The sequence below is a fragment of the Mustela erminea genome, chromosome 21 (genome assembly GCF_009829155.1).
Source record: "Mustela erminea isolate mMusErm1 chromosome 21, mMusErm1.Pri, whole genome shotgun sequence".
Classification (NCBI taxonomy): Eukaryota; Metazoa; Chordata; class Mammalia; order Carnivora; family Mustelidae; genus Mustela; species Mustela erminea.
This window is the reverse complement of record NC_045634.1, coordinates 17,323,352-17,343,430: the sequence shown is the minus strand read 5'-3', so window position 1 is coordinate 17,343,430 and position 20,079 is coordinate 17,323,352. Positions and strand designations below refer to the sequence as shown.

The 20,079-nt window shown below is 38.9% G+C and overlaps 1 protein-coding gene across 1 annotated transcript in view; it reads left to right on the top strand.

Moving 5' to 3' along the window:
* The window catches only part of ZDHHC2 (zinc finger DHHC-type palmitoyltransferase 2), a 73,256-nt gene that overhangs the window by 13,307 nt on the left and 39,870 nt on the right, over window positions 1-20,079 (top strand). Inside the window, exons 2-3 of the mRNA XM_032328961.1 lie at window positions 11,337-11,363; window positions 12,507-12,601. Coding sequence (XP_032184852.1) covers window positions 11,337-11,363; window positions 12,507-12,601 — 122 coding nt within the window. The remainder of the gene's footprint in view (window positions 1-11,336; window positions 11,364-12,506; window positions 12,602-20,079) is intronic.

Sequence of the window (20,079 nt, the reverse complement as noted above, 5' to 3'; positions counted from 1 at the left end):
TCCTCTGGGGTTCTACATTAAGTGCCAAGTAATTTGCACAGACCTAGAAATATTGGTTTATTTTTTAAATGTGTTATACGCGCTTTGTAATATGTACCCTGGTCAGATAGTACTTGACACGTAGCCATGAGCCAGGGAGGTTTCGAAGGTTGTCTGTTTCCTTGGAGAAGCAAATAAGAAGCATTAATTTTTCTACTTAATCAGACAGCCAGTGTTTGGTAATGAAAAGAAAGCACTTTTCGGTATTGTCTTCTGTGATAATTCTGAGAAAACCAGATAATGAGATCGATCTAATGACGCTGAAAAATATACTACAGTTTTTTTTCCATCTTATCATATACAGATTTTTAAATGCTAACATAAGCAAAATACAAGTAGCATTTTTGTTTGCTACCCATGAGGAAATATGTACATACAAGTATAAGAGAGATGATTGTATAATCATTAAGGCCCTTCCAATTCTAAAAGTTTGGTTCTAATGAGGGAAATGTTTCCAGGATCTAAAATCCCTGTTTGATCTTGTCCCTCACAGTGGACAGCCGTCATGTGGGTACCAGGTAGAACTTTGCTGGGATGTAGGGCTCACTGCAGACTTGTGTGGTTTGGAGGAGTTGGTCACGCCTGCCAGACACAAGCGAAAGAAGGGTATCTGGAATTGGAAAGATAGGCAGTTGGTCTTGGAAAGCTCCAGGCACTGTAGGTATTGGAGTGGATTGCGGCCATGTGTGGAAGAGGGAGGGCCCAGACAGTTCTGTCTAATGGGATGAGTAAAGTTATCTGCCCTGAAACCTGCACAGCTTGCTGGCAGCGGGAATCTCTTCTATTTTAATTTGAGACAGGGGGATTATAGGATTCCATTGTGAGTAAGCTTTGAAATGAGGACACTAAGATCAAGAGACCAGCCCTGAGATCAGATGTCCTTATTTAACGGCACTGCCTAGTACAGTCAACGATTCAGGAATGTCCTTCCCTTTGCCAAGGGAAAAGTGGCAGGGAGTTTTGCGGGCCATCCTCAGGAGACACAATTTTTATCTCCCATTCAAAGCTGACATATTGAAAGACCGCTCCATTCTTCATGACTTGTTTATGTTCCACAGCTTTCAGTTGGAGAAGTTGGATTTTCCACTGTCTGTTTCTGTAGAGTTTTAGATGTTTGGAACAACGATTTGGTCAAGTTGCTAAAAAAATGTTATTGAGAGAGAAAAATACTTTTAACTTGGAAGATGTGGGTAAGTGTAAGAGCCTCAGATTACGATTTCAGAATGGATGAATGTTCCATCTCTCTTCATTGCCAGTTTCTACAAGTGTGAGATGTACCTTAGGAGTGTGGACACTGCACAGTGCTGACCTCAAGAATGATCTTTCTTTCCCAATACTGCTGAGGAGGGAGGTCAGCAAACCTCTGGCCCGTCTCCTACTGATCTTTCCTGTATCCGCATCTCCCTTATGTCCCAGGAACCCAAAGCTCTGTTCCCTCCCCAGTTACTGAAGTTAGAGCTCAGAAAGCCCAGTTCTACATACTGCCCTGAAATATGGCCATATATATATATATTTTTTAAGATTTATTTATTTAAGAGAGAGAGAGAGAGAGCACACCAGCATGATAGTGGGGGAGGGGCAGGAGAAGGAGGAGTCAGAGAATCTCAAGCCCACTCCCAGCTGAGCACAGAGCCTACCTCAGGGCTGGACCCAGGGACCCAGAGATCATGGCCTGAGCCAAAATCAAGAGTTGGGCATATAACAGCCTAAGCCAGCCAGGTGCCCCATTATGACCAAATATTTTAATAATTTGTGTCCAAAGTTTGTAAAATGATCTGTTTCTAGGTTATGTTTCATTTAGTTCCTGGATTAGATGTGACAAAGAGGACATTTTAAACCCTGCTCTCCAGTGTATCCTGAATCAGAAGTCACGGGGGGTAGCATGGTATTAAACAGGCCAGGAGGGCTTGAGAGCAGCAAAGAGGGGATGGCTTCCTGGACAGAGAAGCCCATGGGGTGCAGGCAGAGCCCGGGAGGCCACGTGGAATCCTTGAAAGAATTTTGGAGTCAGGCAGACTTATATTTAGATCCTAGCTCCATATGTTATGACTTGAGTAACATTAGAATAGTTACTTTACCTCTGTAAGACTGTCTTCCTAACTTTTAAAATTATAATAATACCTCCCTTACAGATTGCTGTAAGGTTTCAAAGAGAGAAACATGGAAAAAAATTTAGCACAATCTCCGACCTATAGTAAGCATGCAAGAAACTATGAAACTATCCCTTCCTTTAGTTTTTTTCTCATTCCCTGACATCTGACTCTTGCCCCACCCCCAGCCCTGCAGATGCCCTCTCACCCCTACCGGTCTTCACCCTGCTCAAGCTCCCGTCTTATTCTGGAGAGCATTATGGGCTGTACTGTGTCTCCCCCAAATCCATAGCTTGAAATCCTCACCTGCGGGACTTCAGAATGTGACTCTAGTTGGAGATAGAGTCTTTAAAGAAATATTTAAGTAAGATAATAAAGTTAATTAGGGTGGGTCCTTATCTACATTGACTGGTGTTCTTATAGAGGGAGGAAATGTGGATGTAGACAGATGTGTACAGAGATAAAAAGATGTGAAATACAGGGAGAAGACGGTCATCTACAAGCCGGAGAAAGAGGTCTATGAAGGGATCCATGGTTCCAACACCTTGACTGTGGACTTCTAGTCTCCAGAACTGAGAAACAGGCTGTGTGGTATTGAAGGCACTCAGTGTGGTGCCTTCCCAAGCTGACTGATCCAGGGGCTCATGGCCGAAAACAGGTGTGAAAGCCTGCTGAGGAGACCAGAGGAGTATGGATGTTGCAAACTCAAAAGCCTTGCCGTCACAGAATAGCTAATTTGTGTAACACTGTTAATTTATAATTTTGTTTCAGGTGGGTTATGCATCAGAAAAGCTTTCCTGGGACGCCTGGGTGGCTCAGTTGGTTAAGCAGCTGCCTTCGGCTCAGGTCATGATCCCAGCATCCTGCGATCGAGTCCCACATCGGGCTCCTTGCTCCACAGGGAGCCTGCTTCTCCCTCTGACTCTGCCTTCCACTCTGTCTGCTTGTGCTCGCTCTCTCTTTGACAAATAAATAAATAAAATCTTTAAAAAAAAAAAAAAAAGAAAAGCTTTCCTTGGCCAGTTGGGAGGTCCAAGCGCCCAGATGACAAATGTCTTGCATAATCTTTTGGACCATAACCTAGTCTTATATAAGAGACTTCCTGTATCTTGGTTACAATGGTCTAACTTACTGTGGTTCATTTTTGTCTTTGAGGTTGCATTGTGCCATTCTTCAGGAAAGGTTCTCCAGGGAATCCTCAACCATCTTGCATGGTTGTTTGTTCATTTCTAGCACATAGTTTAGCTCAGTATAGTTTGTTAGATATAAATTCTGGGTTGGAAGCAGGAGGAGTGCATGAAAACACCTGGGAAAGAGTCTGACCACAATGACACAGCTCCTCATGCTGAGAATCTGGTACATGCCAGGCTCTATCAGAACCTTGACCGGCCATGGGGAGGTGGGGAGAAATGCAAAGGAGAGGAGCTCTGGAAGGGGAAGGGAAAGAAACTATGGTTACAAAAGAAGTCACTTGTTTAGTTTTTCTCATATGAATTGCCCACATTGTAATTCACCTGAATTTTTCTTTTTTTGCTTATTCACACTCAAAAGTCTTCCAGCAGTTTGTTCTCCCTGACTTTGCATTGCTCTCTGCAGAAAACTGTAGCATTCCTGCCAGCTAAAAATGCACCATATACTGCTTTCTCCAGATTGTTTATAGCACAGTTAACACCAAACTTTGGGGAACTCCTAACACTTTCCTCTTTTGTCATATTTATGTTCCATATTCAGCTAACATTTATTGAGCCCCTAATATTTAGTGCCAGGTTCTATTCTAGGTGCTTTTACTTACCTTACCTAGTTTGATTAACTAAACAGCCCAATGAGATACATATTGCGATAAGGCTCAGAGAGGCTAAGTAACTTGGCCAAGAAAAAAACCTCAATCCCAGCAGAGCCAGTATATTCAGGGAGGGACACAGAAAAGAAACAAATGAAAATAATTACAGATCCTGCTAAGTGCTAAGAAAGAAACAGTATATCATAATGATAGCAGGGGCAGACTGGACCTGAGAGCCTCTGTGCAAAACTGACATTGAAATTGCAGCTTGAAGGATGATAAGAAGCTAGCCAAGAATGGAGCTGGGGAAGAGCTTTTCAGACAGCATAAAGACACCGAGGTTTCGTTGTTCTAGAAACAGGAAGGCCAACCTCTTTGCAGCTTAGGGAGCAAGAGGATGAGTGATGAGAAGTGATCTTGGAGAGGTAAGTAGGAGCCAGATCATGTTTGACCCTGGAGACCTAAGTAAAGAGATTGGACTTTATTTTAAATTGAGTGCAAACCCATGGGAAGGGTTTTTTTGTTTCTGTTTTTGTTTTTTTTGTTTTGTTTTGTTTTGTTTTGTGGTTGTTGGTTGTGTGTGTGTGTGTGTGTGTGTGTGTGATGCTATTGGTTTAAATTTTAAAAGAGATCATGGCTTTCTTATTATAAAATGATTTTTTAAGGATCCAGTTTTATGATGATCCAGTGAGGAACGTAGCCTGCCTGATATGATGTGTATGGTTAGGACTATTGGGGTGTTAGTCTGGATTCCAGTTGGAAGCCATGTGTTGGGAAGTTCTTCATTATGAAGTCTTACCCTTACTCTGTGTTTCTGTTCAGAAACTACCACTCTGTCCTTGACCAAACTACTCCTGTAAACCCCCTGATAAATTGGAAAGTGACTTTTGCCCTTGGTTTGTAAAAGTCAATGATTTTTCATAATACATCAGAGTAGCACTGAGGATAATTTTAGAGCCAGAGGAACGGTCAAGATAAAGTACACATTTTTGTTTAAACAATAAAATCAAAGTACAGAACAGCTGAATGTCATGATCAAGGTCACACCTATTGGGAGGATTGGACCAGAGTCCAGGTCTCCCTACCAAACAAGTGCAGAGGATCTAGACAGGGGACAATGTTAACACGTTCATGAAGCAAGAGAGCCTGGGGTCGCCTGTGTGGCTTGGTTGGTGAAGCATCTGACTCTTGGTTTGAGCTCAGGTCTTGATCTCAGGGTCATGGGATGGAGCCTCAAATCAGACCTCACGTTCAGCAAGGAGTCTACTTGAAAATTCTCTCCCTCTGCTGCTCCCCCAACCCCAGTATGCTCTCTCGCTCTCAAATAACTAATAAATATTAAAAAAAAAAAAAAAAAGAAGAAGGAGAAGGAGAAGAAGAAGAAGAAGAAAGAAACAAAGCAGCCTGGAGTGGCTGAAGCATATTGACAGGAAGGGGAGTGTCGTGAGATGAGGTTAGTGATGAAGGGAGGGACTACAGTTGTCAATCAAATCACAGTGACATATGAGAATAATGAAGGAAAACACAGTTTGATATAGATGTAAAAATATAAGTAGATCTGTTATAAGGAAAGTTAATTAAAAATATTTCTTAGGAGGAAAAGAATGCACTTGGGATTCAACTGGAAGTATTGATCTGAGTAGTATATTTTCTTGAGTCTCTCATTAAAATGGTCTGGCAGCAGAGTCACTAGTATTCACGGGAATGACTTGTCATGTACCTCCTACCACCCAAATTTTGATCTGTAATACCTGAAAAATGAGCCACAGCTTCCTGGAAAGTAGCTAAAGGACAAAGGATCCTACTTCAAAGTGGTCCCATTGACCAATTTAGTCAGAGAATTCCCTGTGAGTTCGACAAACTGTTTCAAAAAGAGCATTATTGCAAATGGCAAGATTTCATTTCTTTTGATGGCTGCATAGTAGTCCATCCATTTGCGAGGACGTGGATGGAACTAGAGGGTATTATGCTTAGCAAAATAAGTCAAGCAGAGAAAGACAGCTATCATATGATCTCCCTGATATGAGGAAGTGGAGATGCAACATGGGAGGTTTGGGGGGGTAGGAAAAGAATAAATGAAACAAGATGGAATCAGGAGGAAGACAAACCATAAGTGACTCTTAATCTCACAAAACAAACTGAGGGTTGCTGGGGGTGGGGGGAGGGAGAGGGGGGTGGGGTTATGGACTTTGGGGAGGGTGTGTGCTATGGTGAGTGCTGTGAAGTGTGTAAACCTGGCGATTCACAGACCTGTACCCCTGGGGATAAAAATACATTATATGTTTATAAAAAAATTTGAAAAAATTAAAAAAAAATCAAAGAACAGACACACACACAAAAGAGCATCATTAATTCTGTTAAAGTAATTGAGTATGGAGAATGAGCAGTAAAGGTGGTTTTTGGTGACCTTAAGGGGAGAGATACCAGTGGGATCAGGGGTGAAAGTCCAGCTAGAGTTGGTTGAGTGGAGTAAGAGGAAGCTGGAGAAGGTAGAGTCAGTGCATTTGGAATATTGTTAAAATCAGTTTTCCTATGAAAAGGCCAGAAAAGTGGGATAGCCAGACACGAAGTCAAAGGAGAGACTTTGTTAGGATGGGAGATACTAAAACATATTTGTTCTGCTACTACTATTTTTGTTTTAATTTTGTGACTTTGAGCTGCTTCCGTTGCTTAATTAAGAATGCCTTAATAACCATGTTCTTGTTTTTTGTTCATTTTAACTTCGAATTAAGATGATCTCTTTAGCTTTAAGCTTTTTGAGCAGAGGGATGAAATAATATTTGCCGTATTATTTTCAATAATATAAGCATAGTGTAGTTTTTAAAAAAATATTTTATTTATTCATTTTATCAGAGAGAGAGAGAGAGATCACAAGTAGGCAGAGCAGTAGGCAGAGAGAAAGAGAGAGAAGTGGGATTCCCGCTGAGCCCGATGCGGGGCTCGATCCCAGGACCCCAAGATCATGACCTGAGCTGAAGGCAGAGGCTTTAACCCACTGAGCCACCCAGGAGCCCCAGCATAGTGTAGTTAGTGATTGTTTTTCAGTAAATAAATTAAAGATAATTCAAAAAACAAACAAACAAACCCCCCCCCCCAAAACCAGAGGTTGGCTATAAAGTTGTCCTTACAATTCATTCATTAGAACCAAATTTCTGTTCTTGGCATTCTTCATCATCAGACTGCATAGATGGAGCTGAGATGCATCTGTGTCGAACTGAATTTGGAAATAGTATTGTGGATTTATAATGAAAAGTTATTGTGTATATGCAGTGTAGGTAAGTTATTCCTCCGAAAAAAGAGAGTTTGAATTTAAAGGCAAGAAAAAAGAAAATTCAGATTAAGAACTAGAAGGATCACAGCAAACACATTTGCAATGAAAGTACCTAAAAACCACATTGTTCTAGCAACAATTACATAACTGTTCTTTGCTAATTTAAGGGGGGGAAGTACTTTTTTTCCTACTATGAGGGCGTATTTTAGTATCTGAAGTTTTGGATTTTGGATGTACTCATGACTCAAAGTTGAACAAGATTTAAGGTACCAGCAGTTTGCTGGACTGTTTTTTATCAACTGATAACATTTTTGACAACCAGCTCTTAATGTATAATCACCAAAGCCAAATTTTTAAAAATCAGTCCTAAAAATATAAGACTAGAATGATCTTTGAGATGATCCCCTGCTTTAAATCAAGATTGAATTTAAATCAATAAGACTAAATCTGCTCTAATATTTTTAGAGCTTTTTTAGAGAATAGATTTGATAGCATCCTAAACAATCATACTGGTGTATAAATAAACTTAATTTGGGTGGGATTATTGGTAGCAGGTGTTTAGAGTATGATAAGTGATTTTATTATCTAGGAGATGCATAAGGCTGTACTGTAGTTAAGTTGCTAGCTGTACTTCTGATTGATTGACTTATAATAAGTTATAAGTATATAATAAATAATAACCTTCTCTTGAGAACTGACGTAAGAGATGAACACATATCTTCTTAGTAGATTTCCAGAGAAAAAAACTCAATTTTAAATTCAGGGTTTGATTACGAATTTTGTTTCAACCTGAGTAGGCTGTGGTGGCCAATTGTTTTGTTTAGTCTCAGTCTAGATGTTGCTGTGAAGGTATTTTTCAGATGTGATTAATATTTAAACCAACAGACACTGAGTAAAGGAAATTACCTTCCACAGTGTGGACCAACTTCATTCAATCATTTGAAGACCTTAAGAGAAAAGTTTGAGGTCCCCTGAAGAAATTAATTAATTTCTCTGTCTCTCTTACTTCGAAGGGGGTGGGGGGGGGCAGGACATAAGCCGTGGGAATGACAGACAGAGGGAGAAGCAGGCTCCCTGCTGAGCAAGGAGCCTGATGCAGGGCTCCATCCTGGGACCCTGGGATCATGACCAGAGCCAAGGTAAAGGCTTAACTGACTGAGCCACCCAGGCGTCCCTGAAGAAAGAATTTCTGCCTTGAGGATGCCTTGGACCCAGGATTGCAGCATTTACTTTTTACTGGCTTTTCAGTTTGTTAGTCTGCTTTGCAGATTTCAGACTTGTCATCCCCTACAATCCTGTAAGCCAATTCCTTAAAATCAAGCACTCCCTGCTCCCTTCTCTCTCTCTCTCTGTGTGTGTGTGTGTGTGTGTGTGTGTGTATGTGTGTTGGTTCTGTTTTTCTGGAGAACTCTGACTAATATACAAAGGTTGGAAGACTTTTTCTATAGAGAACCCGATGTTAAATCTTTCAGGCAAGACAGACCAAACTGCCCCTGTCACACGTACCCAGCTCTGCCATTGGAACACAAAAATAGCCGTGTAAATGAATGGGTGGGTCTGTGTTCCAGTAAAAACTTATCTACAGAAATAGGTGGCTGGCTGTATTTGGAACAGGACTGTAGGTTACTGACCCATGTATTAAATGATCGCCTGATAATTCATGCCAAAGAGATAAGGGAGGGTATGTTTCTCTCTATGTATAATAATTTACTATCCCCACTTTCTCTCTTCCTTTTGTATACATATATATGTACACACACACACACACACACACACACACATATATACATACTTTTAAGGATGTTTATTCAAGTGAGGTTTGAATCAAGAAGCAGTTTTCAGGGACGCCTGGGTGGCTCAGTGGGTTAAGCCGCTGCCTTCGGCTCAGGTCATGATCTCAGGCTCCTGGGATCGAGTCCCGCATCGGGCTCTCTGCTCAGCAGGGAGCAGCCTGCTTCCTCCTCTCTCTCTCTCTCTCTCTCTGCCTGCCTCTCTGCCTACTTGTGATCTCTCTCTGTCAAATAAATAAATAAAATCTTTAAAAAAAAAAAAAAAGCAGTTTTCATCCTTTGTATATTAGGGGTTATTACTTTGGCTGATAGTCTCAGTCTTCAACTTGGGTTTTACATATTTTATCTTTACCCAAGAGTTGTTTTTTTTTAAGATATTATTTATTTATTTCAGAGAAAGTGTGTGTCTATGAGCAGGGGGGAGGGGCAGAGGGACAAGCTGACTCCCCACTGAGCTTGGACCTGGATGAAGGGCTCCATCCCAGGACCCTCAGGTCATGACCTGAGCCACCCGGGTGCTCCCCCTCCCCAAGAATTTCTTAAATACTGCAACAGAAAGTCTCACTCTTGTCAATTCTGAACTAATAACTGACTAGTCAGCTTTTCTCTGATGCCCCATTCCATTTCTTAGAGGAATGAGTAATGAGAGAGGAGATTGATAGGTGGGCAGGGGAGCTGGAAAACACAACTGGCAACCCAGTCTACCAGCTTTGCAGTGTCCATGATGGTTCCAGATTCCAAGATGTAATCCTTAAAGGCCATCATTTTGCTCTCGGCAAATAAGAACATTATTGACGAGGCAGGTAATAATTTACTGTCCCCACTTTTTCTCTTCCTATACACCGTAAGTGCCAGGAAAGCATTGTGATTCCTTAGGATCTTTCAACAAATCAGTCTTTGTTGCCTAGTTGTACCAGTTAGTTGGGGAAGAGTTTTAAGTTCTCAGGAATATTGGAAAGTTAGAAATCTCTAAAGCAAAATAATATCACTGTAGGCCACAGGGCAGAAAGAAGTTAGGCTGATCCAAGATAAAATTAGGCAAATATACTTTTGAAGTGAAAATTAAAATCGTACCCCACAATGTTAATATGGTATGTATTTACCATATTATCGTTTCATTTATCATGTCACCATCTGTGTCTGTCCCATCATGGGTATTAGAAATGTTAAAGGAAATTGAGAGCCTAGGAAGCTCTAAAAGGAGCCACATCAAGTTTGATGTGTGATCTGGACGTCATATATTACTTGGAATAAAAGAGTATTTAAGGGAGATACAAATAACTTTATGTAAAAGTCTGTCATTTAGATTTTCTGTTTATTGCTGCAGATTGGAAGCCTAGATACTGTAGGTAGAAGTCAAGAAGAGGCTAATTTCAGGAACCTATACTCCTATAGTAATTCTTTCGAGCAATCCAGTACTGGAATGGACAGTACCACAACCCACAGTCTTCTGTTGCTTCTAGAAATGCCTAAACTGACATTCAGTAGCTCTATTAGAAGGAGGTGTGTTGGCTCAGGTAATCTTAAAATATCTTTCACAACATTACCCTCCAGATCGTGTTTCTTAAGGCAATTAAATCATATCCCAGGCAATACCAAATCTCTGCTCACTACAGCTTCCAACTTTGAGATAGGCCAAAACTTCCAAAAAAGACTTTAGTCCACGTGGAGGAAGACCAAATGGGAAATAGAACAAGTATATAGTATAGAATTCCTCAGTACGGTTTCTTGTCCTAGCTTCTTTCAGCTACGTGGTCCCTCATCTTGTGTCCTCTAATCTCGTGTTCTCATCTACCTTGGGATGTTTACAACAGCCCTGAAGGGATGGCACTTTCTCAGGCACATTGCCTGCCTCTCTCATTGTACCGTAGGGAGCTACTCATCATTGGGCATAAGAAGTTATACTTAGAGAAATTTGGCAAGGTGCCATGGACACATTTCGTTCTTTCTAGAGTATTAATTAGGCAGTTGTCAACTTATAAAGAGCAATAAATGTCTCTGGAAATGTAGTGACCTGGAGAGTACTGCTTTCCTCTGAACCTCGAGTTGGAAGGAAGACTAAGACACCATCGATACAGGACGAGGACCCACATGGAACACGCCTAATGAGTTCTGTTTTCTGTGTGGTATTCAGGGCTGAAATGCCAGCAGAGCCCGGGCTGAATGCAAGCACCAGCCTTCCCTCTTCACCCTCTCTCCCACAGTGCTCACCTCTCCTCTAAATAAAGTTGAACAAATATTTCAAGAATGTTGGTTTGAAGGGGAGCCAAATTATTAACCTATGTAGCCCTACATCTCTTTCAGGCCCTGTGTTTGCCATAAAAGTCATAATCTATTATCTCTTTTTTTCCTGTTTATTTCTATAGTGTCCATGGAAAACGTTGGGGAACAAGGTAGGCTATGTTTTATTATTGTTTTGTATATAAATTTTAAAGAGAGTTCTTAAAAATAGTATTCATTTAGATTTGGTTGGAATTAATAAATTATACTTGGAGACTGCGCAGTCAAGATGGGGTTAAAGACTTCTCTCGGTCTCCAGACTGAATTCTTTCAGACGCTTGGCAAAGACCTCTCCCTTGAAATGGTAGCCATGGTGCCAAAGATTCTTGTGGCTTTGAGATATAGGAATATCAACAATTTCCTGTTTCAGTTCAGAGTATTACCCCATACGTGAGTCACCCATAGTGTTCATGGAAAATGTCATTATCTCTAGTCATTTCACACTGATTTAAGTGCCTTAATGGACAATTGAATTTTTAAATGATTCTGTAAGTATCATCATTCTTTAAAAAGAAGATAAATGATAAATGAAGAGTATTATCATTTTTTTAAAAATTGCCACACAGTTTTAAAATACCAAACGTGCTGTATTTTAAATTAGCATGTTTTATTCAACTGTGTCTTACAGAGTTAATTTATATATTAATGCATTATTCAGAAATGATCATTGTCACTGTATACAAAATTAATATTTTATATTTGCATAGTACAGCATTTCACCATACAAAAACACCATACAAAGTGTGTTTGTATACATTGCCTGAAAAAAGTATGCTTTTCTTAACAATTGTCCCATGTGATAAACAAGACACTTGAACTCCTGTTGGAGGAAATCCTTTTTGTCCAGATGGTCTCTGTTTAATTATGTAGTCATTAAACAGTCAGGGCCAGCACATTTGACCACAGCTAAGCAAAATTAGCAAACAACTTCTCAAATAGAAACTGCCTTTGGTATCCTTTGTCAGTGAAGTAAAGTTCTTAAAACCTGAATGTTTTAACATTTATTTGTTTAATTCTGTGTTTATTACTTATAGTTGAAGGCATAGCTGCCTTACTTTTATAATTTAGGAAAGGTCCCTATAGCCATTTGGCCAATAGATGGTCCTATCTAGAGATTAGAGGTTTCCTTTCATGGGACATTAAATAATTAAATTATTAAAGAATTTGGTTAACTTAGAACAACTAGATCTTTGTGAATACCATGGTTTCAATTTGTATTTGCATATTATAATGATAATATGTTCTTCTCATTTTAGTTGTGTGCCTGATTGCTTATCATCTACTTTTTGCAATGTTTGTCTGGTCATACTGGAAAACTATCTTTACATTACCAATGAATCCTTCAAAAGAAGTAAGTTAAAATATTAATAAAGTTACCCTAAAGTTAGAAACCAATAACACTGTTGTCTGAAGAATGGATTTTATGTATTTTTATTAATGTTTCAAGCTTAGTTAGTATAGTGATTTGTTTATATTAATATGTCTGCTGGTAAATACTTGAATTTTCACTTGGCAAATATTTTTGCACTGCGTGAGTATTGTATATCCAATATTAAAACTGTTGTGTGTTCCATTTCTACTTTAGAGTCTGACATCAGGGTGGATAGATCAATATACAGACAGAGCTGATGGTAGACATTGCTATATTATAATTATCAGTTATCATACTAATAGTCGATTTGGCTGTCAACCACCAGAAACAACAACAATAAAATAACAATATTACTAATCTTCTCTTACATTCAAAGTCTGTAGCTAGTCCACAGCTTCTTGCTCTGATATGTGTAGCCTCCATTTCCAACATCACCTCTTGGCCTAAGACGGATGCTCCAGTTCCAGCCATCATGTCTACCTTCCAGACAGCGGGTCAGAGAAACTAGGATAGAGGAGTAGAAGTAAATGTCCTTCCTTTTAAGGATGCTTTCTGGAAGTTGCTAATGCCATCAACTTATATTAGAACTTACTTTCTACTTACTTTAGAACTTAATTATATAGCCACATTCTTTATGCAGAAGATTGGGAATGTAGTCTTTATTCTCAGTGGCCATGTTTACCATATTAACCCTGTCTGAAGGAAATTGTGGATATTGGGGGGTGGGAGGTGGGGAGAACAGCATTCTCAGCTACAGAAGGTTTTGAGTGGAGTGATATGGTCAAATTTGCACTTTGACAAGATCATTCTAAGTATTTGTTTCTGAGTCTTTCACCTTGTTAAACATTCTTGGAGCAAAGGACTGTGTCTTACTCATTTCTGTATTGTTGGCACTTAGTCCACTACGTGTTTGTTGAATTGAAATAAACTTTATTCCAGTAATAATGGTAGAGTTTTAGTTGGCCAAGTTAAAAAAAAAAAAAAAAAAGAAAAGAGAGAGAGAGAGAAAGGAAAGGTCTAGGCATCACTGCAAATTGTTCCCTGAAGTAATCTGTTTAAAATGCAGCTGTGGTCAAAAAGCCCAGTAAATATGCTATATGACTTGGGAAAGGATATTCAAAATAAAACCACAGATATTTGCACAGAATTAGTGGTATGCTTGGCCTAAAATGCTTTACATGTAGGCTTTTTTTCTTCTACTCTCTACTAATTGTTTTTCCTACCTTCCCCTGCCTTTCCTGCCACATTTACTTCTTTCCTGTTATCTCCCTTACCCCCATCCTGATCTTAGCCATAAGTAAGAAGGAGAATGCAAACCCCTTTCATAGGTGATCTCATCCTCAGCATCATAAATGATCTCTGTGTTGACAATTCCCAAATCTGTTTCCAGCTCTGACCTCTCCTGTTGCCAACTTAGGTATTTCCCTGCCAAACGCAGCTCCTTAGTCCACTGACACCTCAAATACAACACGTCAAAAGCTGAAGTCACCCCCACTCCCTTCCCCAAACCGTGACTCATCTGTTTCTTACACTGGTTAATGCTGCTGCCGTCCAGCTCATCCTTCTGGACATCCCAGCCTTTTGGAAGCTTGGCAGCCTTGCCCGGAATTATCCCGCTTTCTTGCCCAGAATTCTCCTGCTTTCTTCTCCCTCCCCCAACATCTAAATCTTTTTTTTTTTTTTTCTTTTAAATGAGCACTCCTTATTTTTTCTTCTTTCAAGATTTTATCCATTCATTTGACAGACAGAGATCACAAGCAGGCAGAGAGGCAGGCAGAGAGAGAGGAGAAAGCAGGCTCCCGGCCAAGCAGAGAGCCCGATGAGGGGCTCGATCCCAGGACCCCGGGACCATGACCTGAGCCAAAGGCAGAGGCATCAACCTGTTGAGCCACCCAGGCACCCCCCAACATCTAAATCTTGCTGATGTTTTTACTTCCCAATTTTTCTTCTTTGGTTCCAACACCCCCGCCCCCCCCCCCCGCCTTTTTTCCCCTTTCTTTCTTTTTTTTTCATACCAGAGCCCTGCAGAATTTCTCTTTACCAAAACTAGAGGCCTAAAATCAACTTAAACTTCTCCACTCTATATCTGATAGCTCTTTCGACCAGTTTCCCTATTCTCTGTATTTTCAACATTCTATCCTGGAAGCAAGACCATATCATTCTTTTGCTCAGAACTTTCCTTTGATATGTGAGCTCATTCAGAGTAGAAACACAGTTCTCTACCGTAGCTTACAAGGCTGCACATGCCCTGCCCCCACATCACCTCTTGGACCTTCTTCAGTGCTGCCTCAGTCACACTGGTCTCTTTGCCCATAGGTCAATATACATGTTTCTCCTTTGGGGGTCTTGAAATCTGGTATTTTCCCTTGATCTGGACCATCCTTCCTATAGATAACTGTGTGGCCGGGTCCCTTCCTTCCTATTTCTATGTCTCTGCTCAAATGATACCTTATCTTTGAGGCTTTCCGTGACCACTCTGTGTTCTATGTAGAACATTTCATATGTAAGATTTCATATATAGTAGCTAATAATAAATATATAAGTAAATATGCATATCAGTCTCAAATGATTTTTTTTACTGATGGATCCATGGTCAAAAGAATTTGAAGACCATTATTATGAAAGAAAGAACCCTGACTTGCTGGCTAAAAATCTTGAGTTATTCCATTAATAAAGTTTAAGATCTCACCGTAATCTTTTCATTGGTCAGGAGCCAGAGACCCTCCCACTTGTAAAATGAGGGTCCTTGACTTAATTGACAATAGAGTGCTCTCAGCTGCCGAAAATCTTAGAAATATGGGACTAAAATAGCAGTAGAAGAGGTTGTATAAGGAAATAATGTTAATATTTTCTCGTTATTATTGAGAGAATTCTAAGAAATCTGGAATTCTACGAAATCTAAAATTTACCTTTTTATAAAACGGGATTGTAAAATTGCTAATAGTTTTTCAATTTATAAGATTTTTCCCCCATGAAAGTAAGATAACCATACTAATTTGAAAATAGAGACTAAACAAGAAGAGAAAGGAAAAAAGAAAAACACTCCCTACTAATATAGGCAGTTTGCATGCAGATTTTCTTTTGAGTTATTTTTCCTGGTTATATTCAACATGCATATATTCTAGTTTTTTCCCACATAATAGCCCATCATTGGTTTATTGTATTTTTTAAAATGGCATAATATCCTCACTGAAATATGTAAAATTTATTCTGTCACATCCCATCTTGGAATTTTAGGCTGATCCCAACTTTTCATATTATAAATTTGTGTTAACATGTTTGTACATGTTTTGTACACACTCTTTACCTGTATTTTGGATTATTCCCTTATTATAAATTCTCAAAATTACTAGATCAAGGAAATTGCAGTCACTTGCCAAATTGAAAAGAGAATGGTAACAAGTTACAGTGCTAACAGTTTTATTGGAACTTTGGCATTGCATGTTGTCCTTAAGAAAGCCACTGGTTGCTGATTTAATGGACAAAAATGTTCTGTGTTTTAATTTGTACATTTTAGATACTGATGAGATTATATTTTCCCTTTTGTGCTATGTGAAAAAGAATGGGGGTGGGTTGTGGGGGGTAGGGAGGGAAAAAAATGAAACAAGATGGGACCAGGGAGGGAGTCAAACCAGAAGAGACTCTTAATCTCAGGAAACAAACTGAGGGCTGCTGGGGGAGGGAGGGGAGGGTGGCTGGGTGAAGGACACTGGGGAGGGTATGTGCTGTGGTGAGTGCTATGAATTTGTGTTAAGACTGATGATTCACAGACTAGTACCCTTGGGACAAATAATACGTTATATGTTGATTAAAAAAAAGAACTAACAGAAAATATAATTCTGTGAGTTTTCTGTTTGGTTATTAGATTTCAGTTTTTTTCTTAAGTTGTATATCCTATTAAAATTATAGTCTTCTTTAACCTGAAAAGTCTATTTGATTTTGGATCTTGGGTTTCTAATACCTTTCTCTAGGTAAGAAAGGAGGAATCCTTGAAGAAATGGACTCTAGAACTAGGGCAGGAATTAAGAGTGTGTGTGTGGAGGGGGTGAAAGAGATTAAGGGGATTAAGAGGTAGAAGCTTCCAGTTATAAAATAAATAAGTCTCAGAGATGAAAAGTACGGCACAGGGAATATAGTCGATAGTATTATAATAACGTATGGTGACAGATGGTGACAGCACTTACCATGGTGAGCATGGAGTAATGTATAGAATTGTTGAATCAATATGTTGTACATTTGAAACTAATATAACATTGTATCTTAATTATGCTTAAATAACAAGTAAAGATTAAAATTAAAAAAGATGAGCCAGAGCATCTTATAATAATGACAATTGAGGTAGTGCTCTAAAGTAAATAGAGTACTTTCTCAACCTATGATGGGGTTACATCCTGATGAACCCACTGTAAGTTGAAAATATGTAGGTTAAAAATGCATTTAGTACATCTAACCCATTGAGCATGATAGCTTAGCCTAGCTGACCTCAAGCATATTCAGAACACTTACATCAGCCTACATCTAGGCAAAATCTTTTAATACAAAGCCGATTTTATAGTAAATCGTTGAATTTATTGAATACTGTACTGAAAGTGAAGAACAGCAGTTGTATGGGGACAAAATGGTTGTTAAGTGTCTTGGTTGTTTACCCTTGTGATCACGTGGCTGGCAGGAGCTTTGGTTTGCTGCCACCGCTCCACATCATGAGAGAAGATCATACCGAATATCACTTTCCTGGGAGGAGATACAAATTCAAAATTTGAAGGATGGTTTCTAATGCATGTGTGAGGTTCTCACACCATTGTGAGGTAAAAAAAAAAATCATTGAACCTCTGTAAGTTGGGACCATCGGTAGGTTGTTGGTGGCGTATCAGAAGGACACAGGAGCCAACTGGAGATTCCCAATGACCAAAGCTAGAACAATCTGAGCAAAAAAATAAATAAAATAGTATTAGATTATAACCCAAAGTATAAAATAAATATCTCTGGGTCTACTGATATAAGTAAATGAATAAATGAATGAAGAAACAGGGAGCAAAATGTCTTATAGAAGAATTTCAAATAATGTAGATACTCTGTCTTCAAGAGAGACAAGAATAAAAAAACCCACTACTTCAATGTAGGCTGCGTGTGGTGAATTTCTTTCAAAGAGTATAGGATGGAAAAGGGAAAAACACGAGGAACTTTAGAATGGAAGAACCTGACAAACACTGCCTCAACCAGGTGACCAAGGTTCAGTCGGCACTGATGATGTTGTTAGCATGTGCCCTTGAGAGGATGTGGTAAGAATGGCGCTTTCCCTCTGTGGTCTTCATTCCCCTGACAACTAACCTCAAACCCATCATGAGAAAAACGTCAGACAAATTTTAATAGAGAAGCATCTTATAAAATAGCTGACCAGAATACTCAAAACTGTCAAGGTCAACAAAAACAAGGACTGTCTCTGAAACTGTCACAGTCAGGAGGAACTTAAGGAGATAGGACAAAAAAATGTACTGTGGCATACTGGGTGGAATCCTGGAAGAGAAAAAGATATTCAGTAAAAACTAAAGAAAACTAAAGAAATCTGAATAAACTATGGACTTTAGTTAATAATAACAGATCAGTATTTATTTACTAATTGTGGTAAATATACCGTAATGTACTAATATTTGATGTTTAGTAATGTGGGCAATTTGATGAGAAGATATATGGAAACCATGTAATATTTGCTCAAATTTTCCATAAATCTAAAGTGTTTTAAAGTTGATAAAACTATTTAAACAAAACAAAACAGAAGGGGACTACCATAATCTGCACTCTGATAATCTGCAGGTTGGTGATGGGTCTAGGGCGTTATCTTTCCACCCCAGGAGATCTTCCATTCCTTCAGATCTCTACAGATGTCATCTTTCTTCAAATCCATGACATACCTTTGCACATAGAAGTGTTCTGGGGGAAAGGTCTGTATATTTGGTACCTCCCAAGGTAAAATTAGATATTTGGACATCCATGTTATACAAGTAGTAATTCTACCAACCTGTATTTGGTATTCTGGACCTAATGCCATGTGTTTATTTACTAATAAAAGCATTAAACATCTGAGGAGTCTTTCAGTTCTGTTACCCATTTTTTTAAAAGATTTTATTTATTTATTTGACACACAGAGAGAGATCACATGTAGGCAGAGAGGCAGGCGGAGACAGGCTCCCCGCTGAGCAGAGAGCCCGATGCCGATGCCCATGCCGGGCTCCATCCCAGGACCCTGAGATCATGACCTGAGCTGAAGGCAGAGGCTTAACCCACTGAGCCACCCAGGTGCCCCGCTGTTACTCATTTTTTAAAACTGAGATTTAAGGTAGCAAGCAAGTGAAAAGCAACTGTTGGAAAGAATGCACTATGCCTTCGTAAATGTGACCTTCATTTATTTGTTATTTGTATTCATTTGAGAAAGGACTGGTTGAAGTGTAATTTTGAAACACTATGAAATTAATTAGTAGGAAAGAAAATGTGGATTTGTCATGGAAGGAATATTTAATGTTGAGAATACTTTTTTCCGTTACTTTAGAAACTCTTAAAGACTTAACTATAACCTACCTACTAGTTTAATGCCAGTAAATTTGATACACTAATTTAGAATAATTTGTATTATGTAAATTTATACTTAGAGAAAATTTTTTACTTTCTTTACCTTAATGGGTCTGAAATTTTACAGTATATTTAACTAAGTGTCATGCATATGGAAATAATATGGTAACTTAGAAATGATCTACATTTGAAAACTGGAGATTCGTTTTTCTTTTTAAAATAAGGCTCAGTGGGTTGAGCCGCTGCCTTCGGCTCAGGTCATGATCTCAGGGTCCTGGGATCGAGTCCCGCATCGGGCTCCTGCTTGGCAGGCAGCCTGCTTCTCTCTCTCTCTCTCTCTCTGCCTACTTGTAATCTCTCTGTGTCAAATAAATAAATAAAAAAAAATCTTTAAAATAACCTCAATAGAATTGTCAACCTCTAAACAAAGATTTTTAATTTTTATTTCTCCAAAGAGAAAGATTTAGGCTCAAACATCATGACCTCATTTTCAACAAATTGTTTTTATTTCCTTCACTGACATAATTAGATCACTTTTTTAAGACTTAAAAGGTGAACTATACCATACATACGAAGAAAATATAATGCACAATTTAAAGAATAATAAAATGAAAATAACTAAAGTCACTCAAGTATTATAGAAAACATTATTTATATTTTTGGTATTACCTGTGTACTTTCATATTGCATTTCCCTGCATTTCTCTATAGTAACTACTCTCCTGAAGTTTTGTGTTAATCAGTCTCTTGCTTTTCTTTATAATTTTCTTATATATGTGTGTGTGTTTCTATGTGTGTGTATCCCCATAGTGTATACCTTTTTGGTTTTAAAATTTTACGTAAACGGAATCCTTCTATATATTTTCTATAAAGTGATCTGTTGTTCAACAGTAT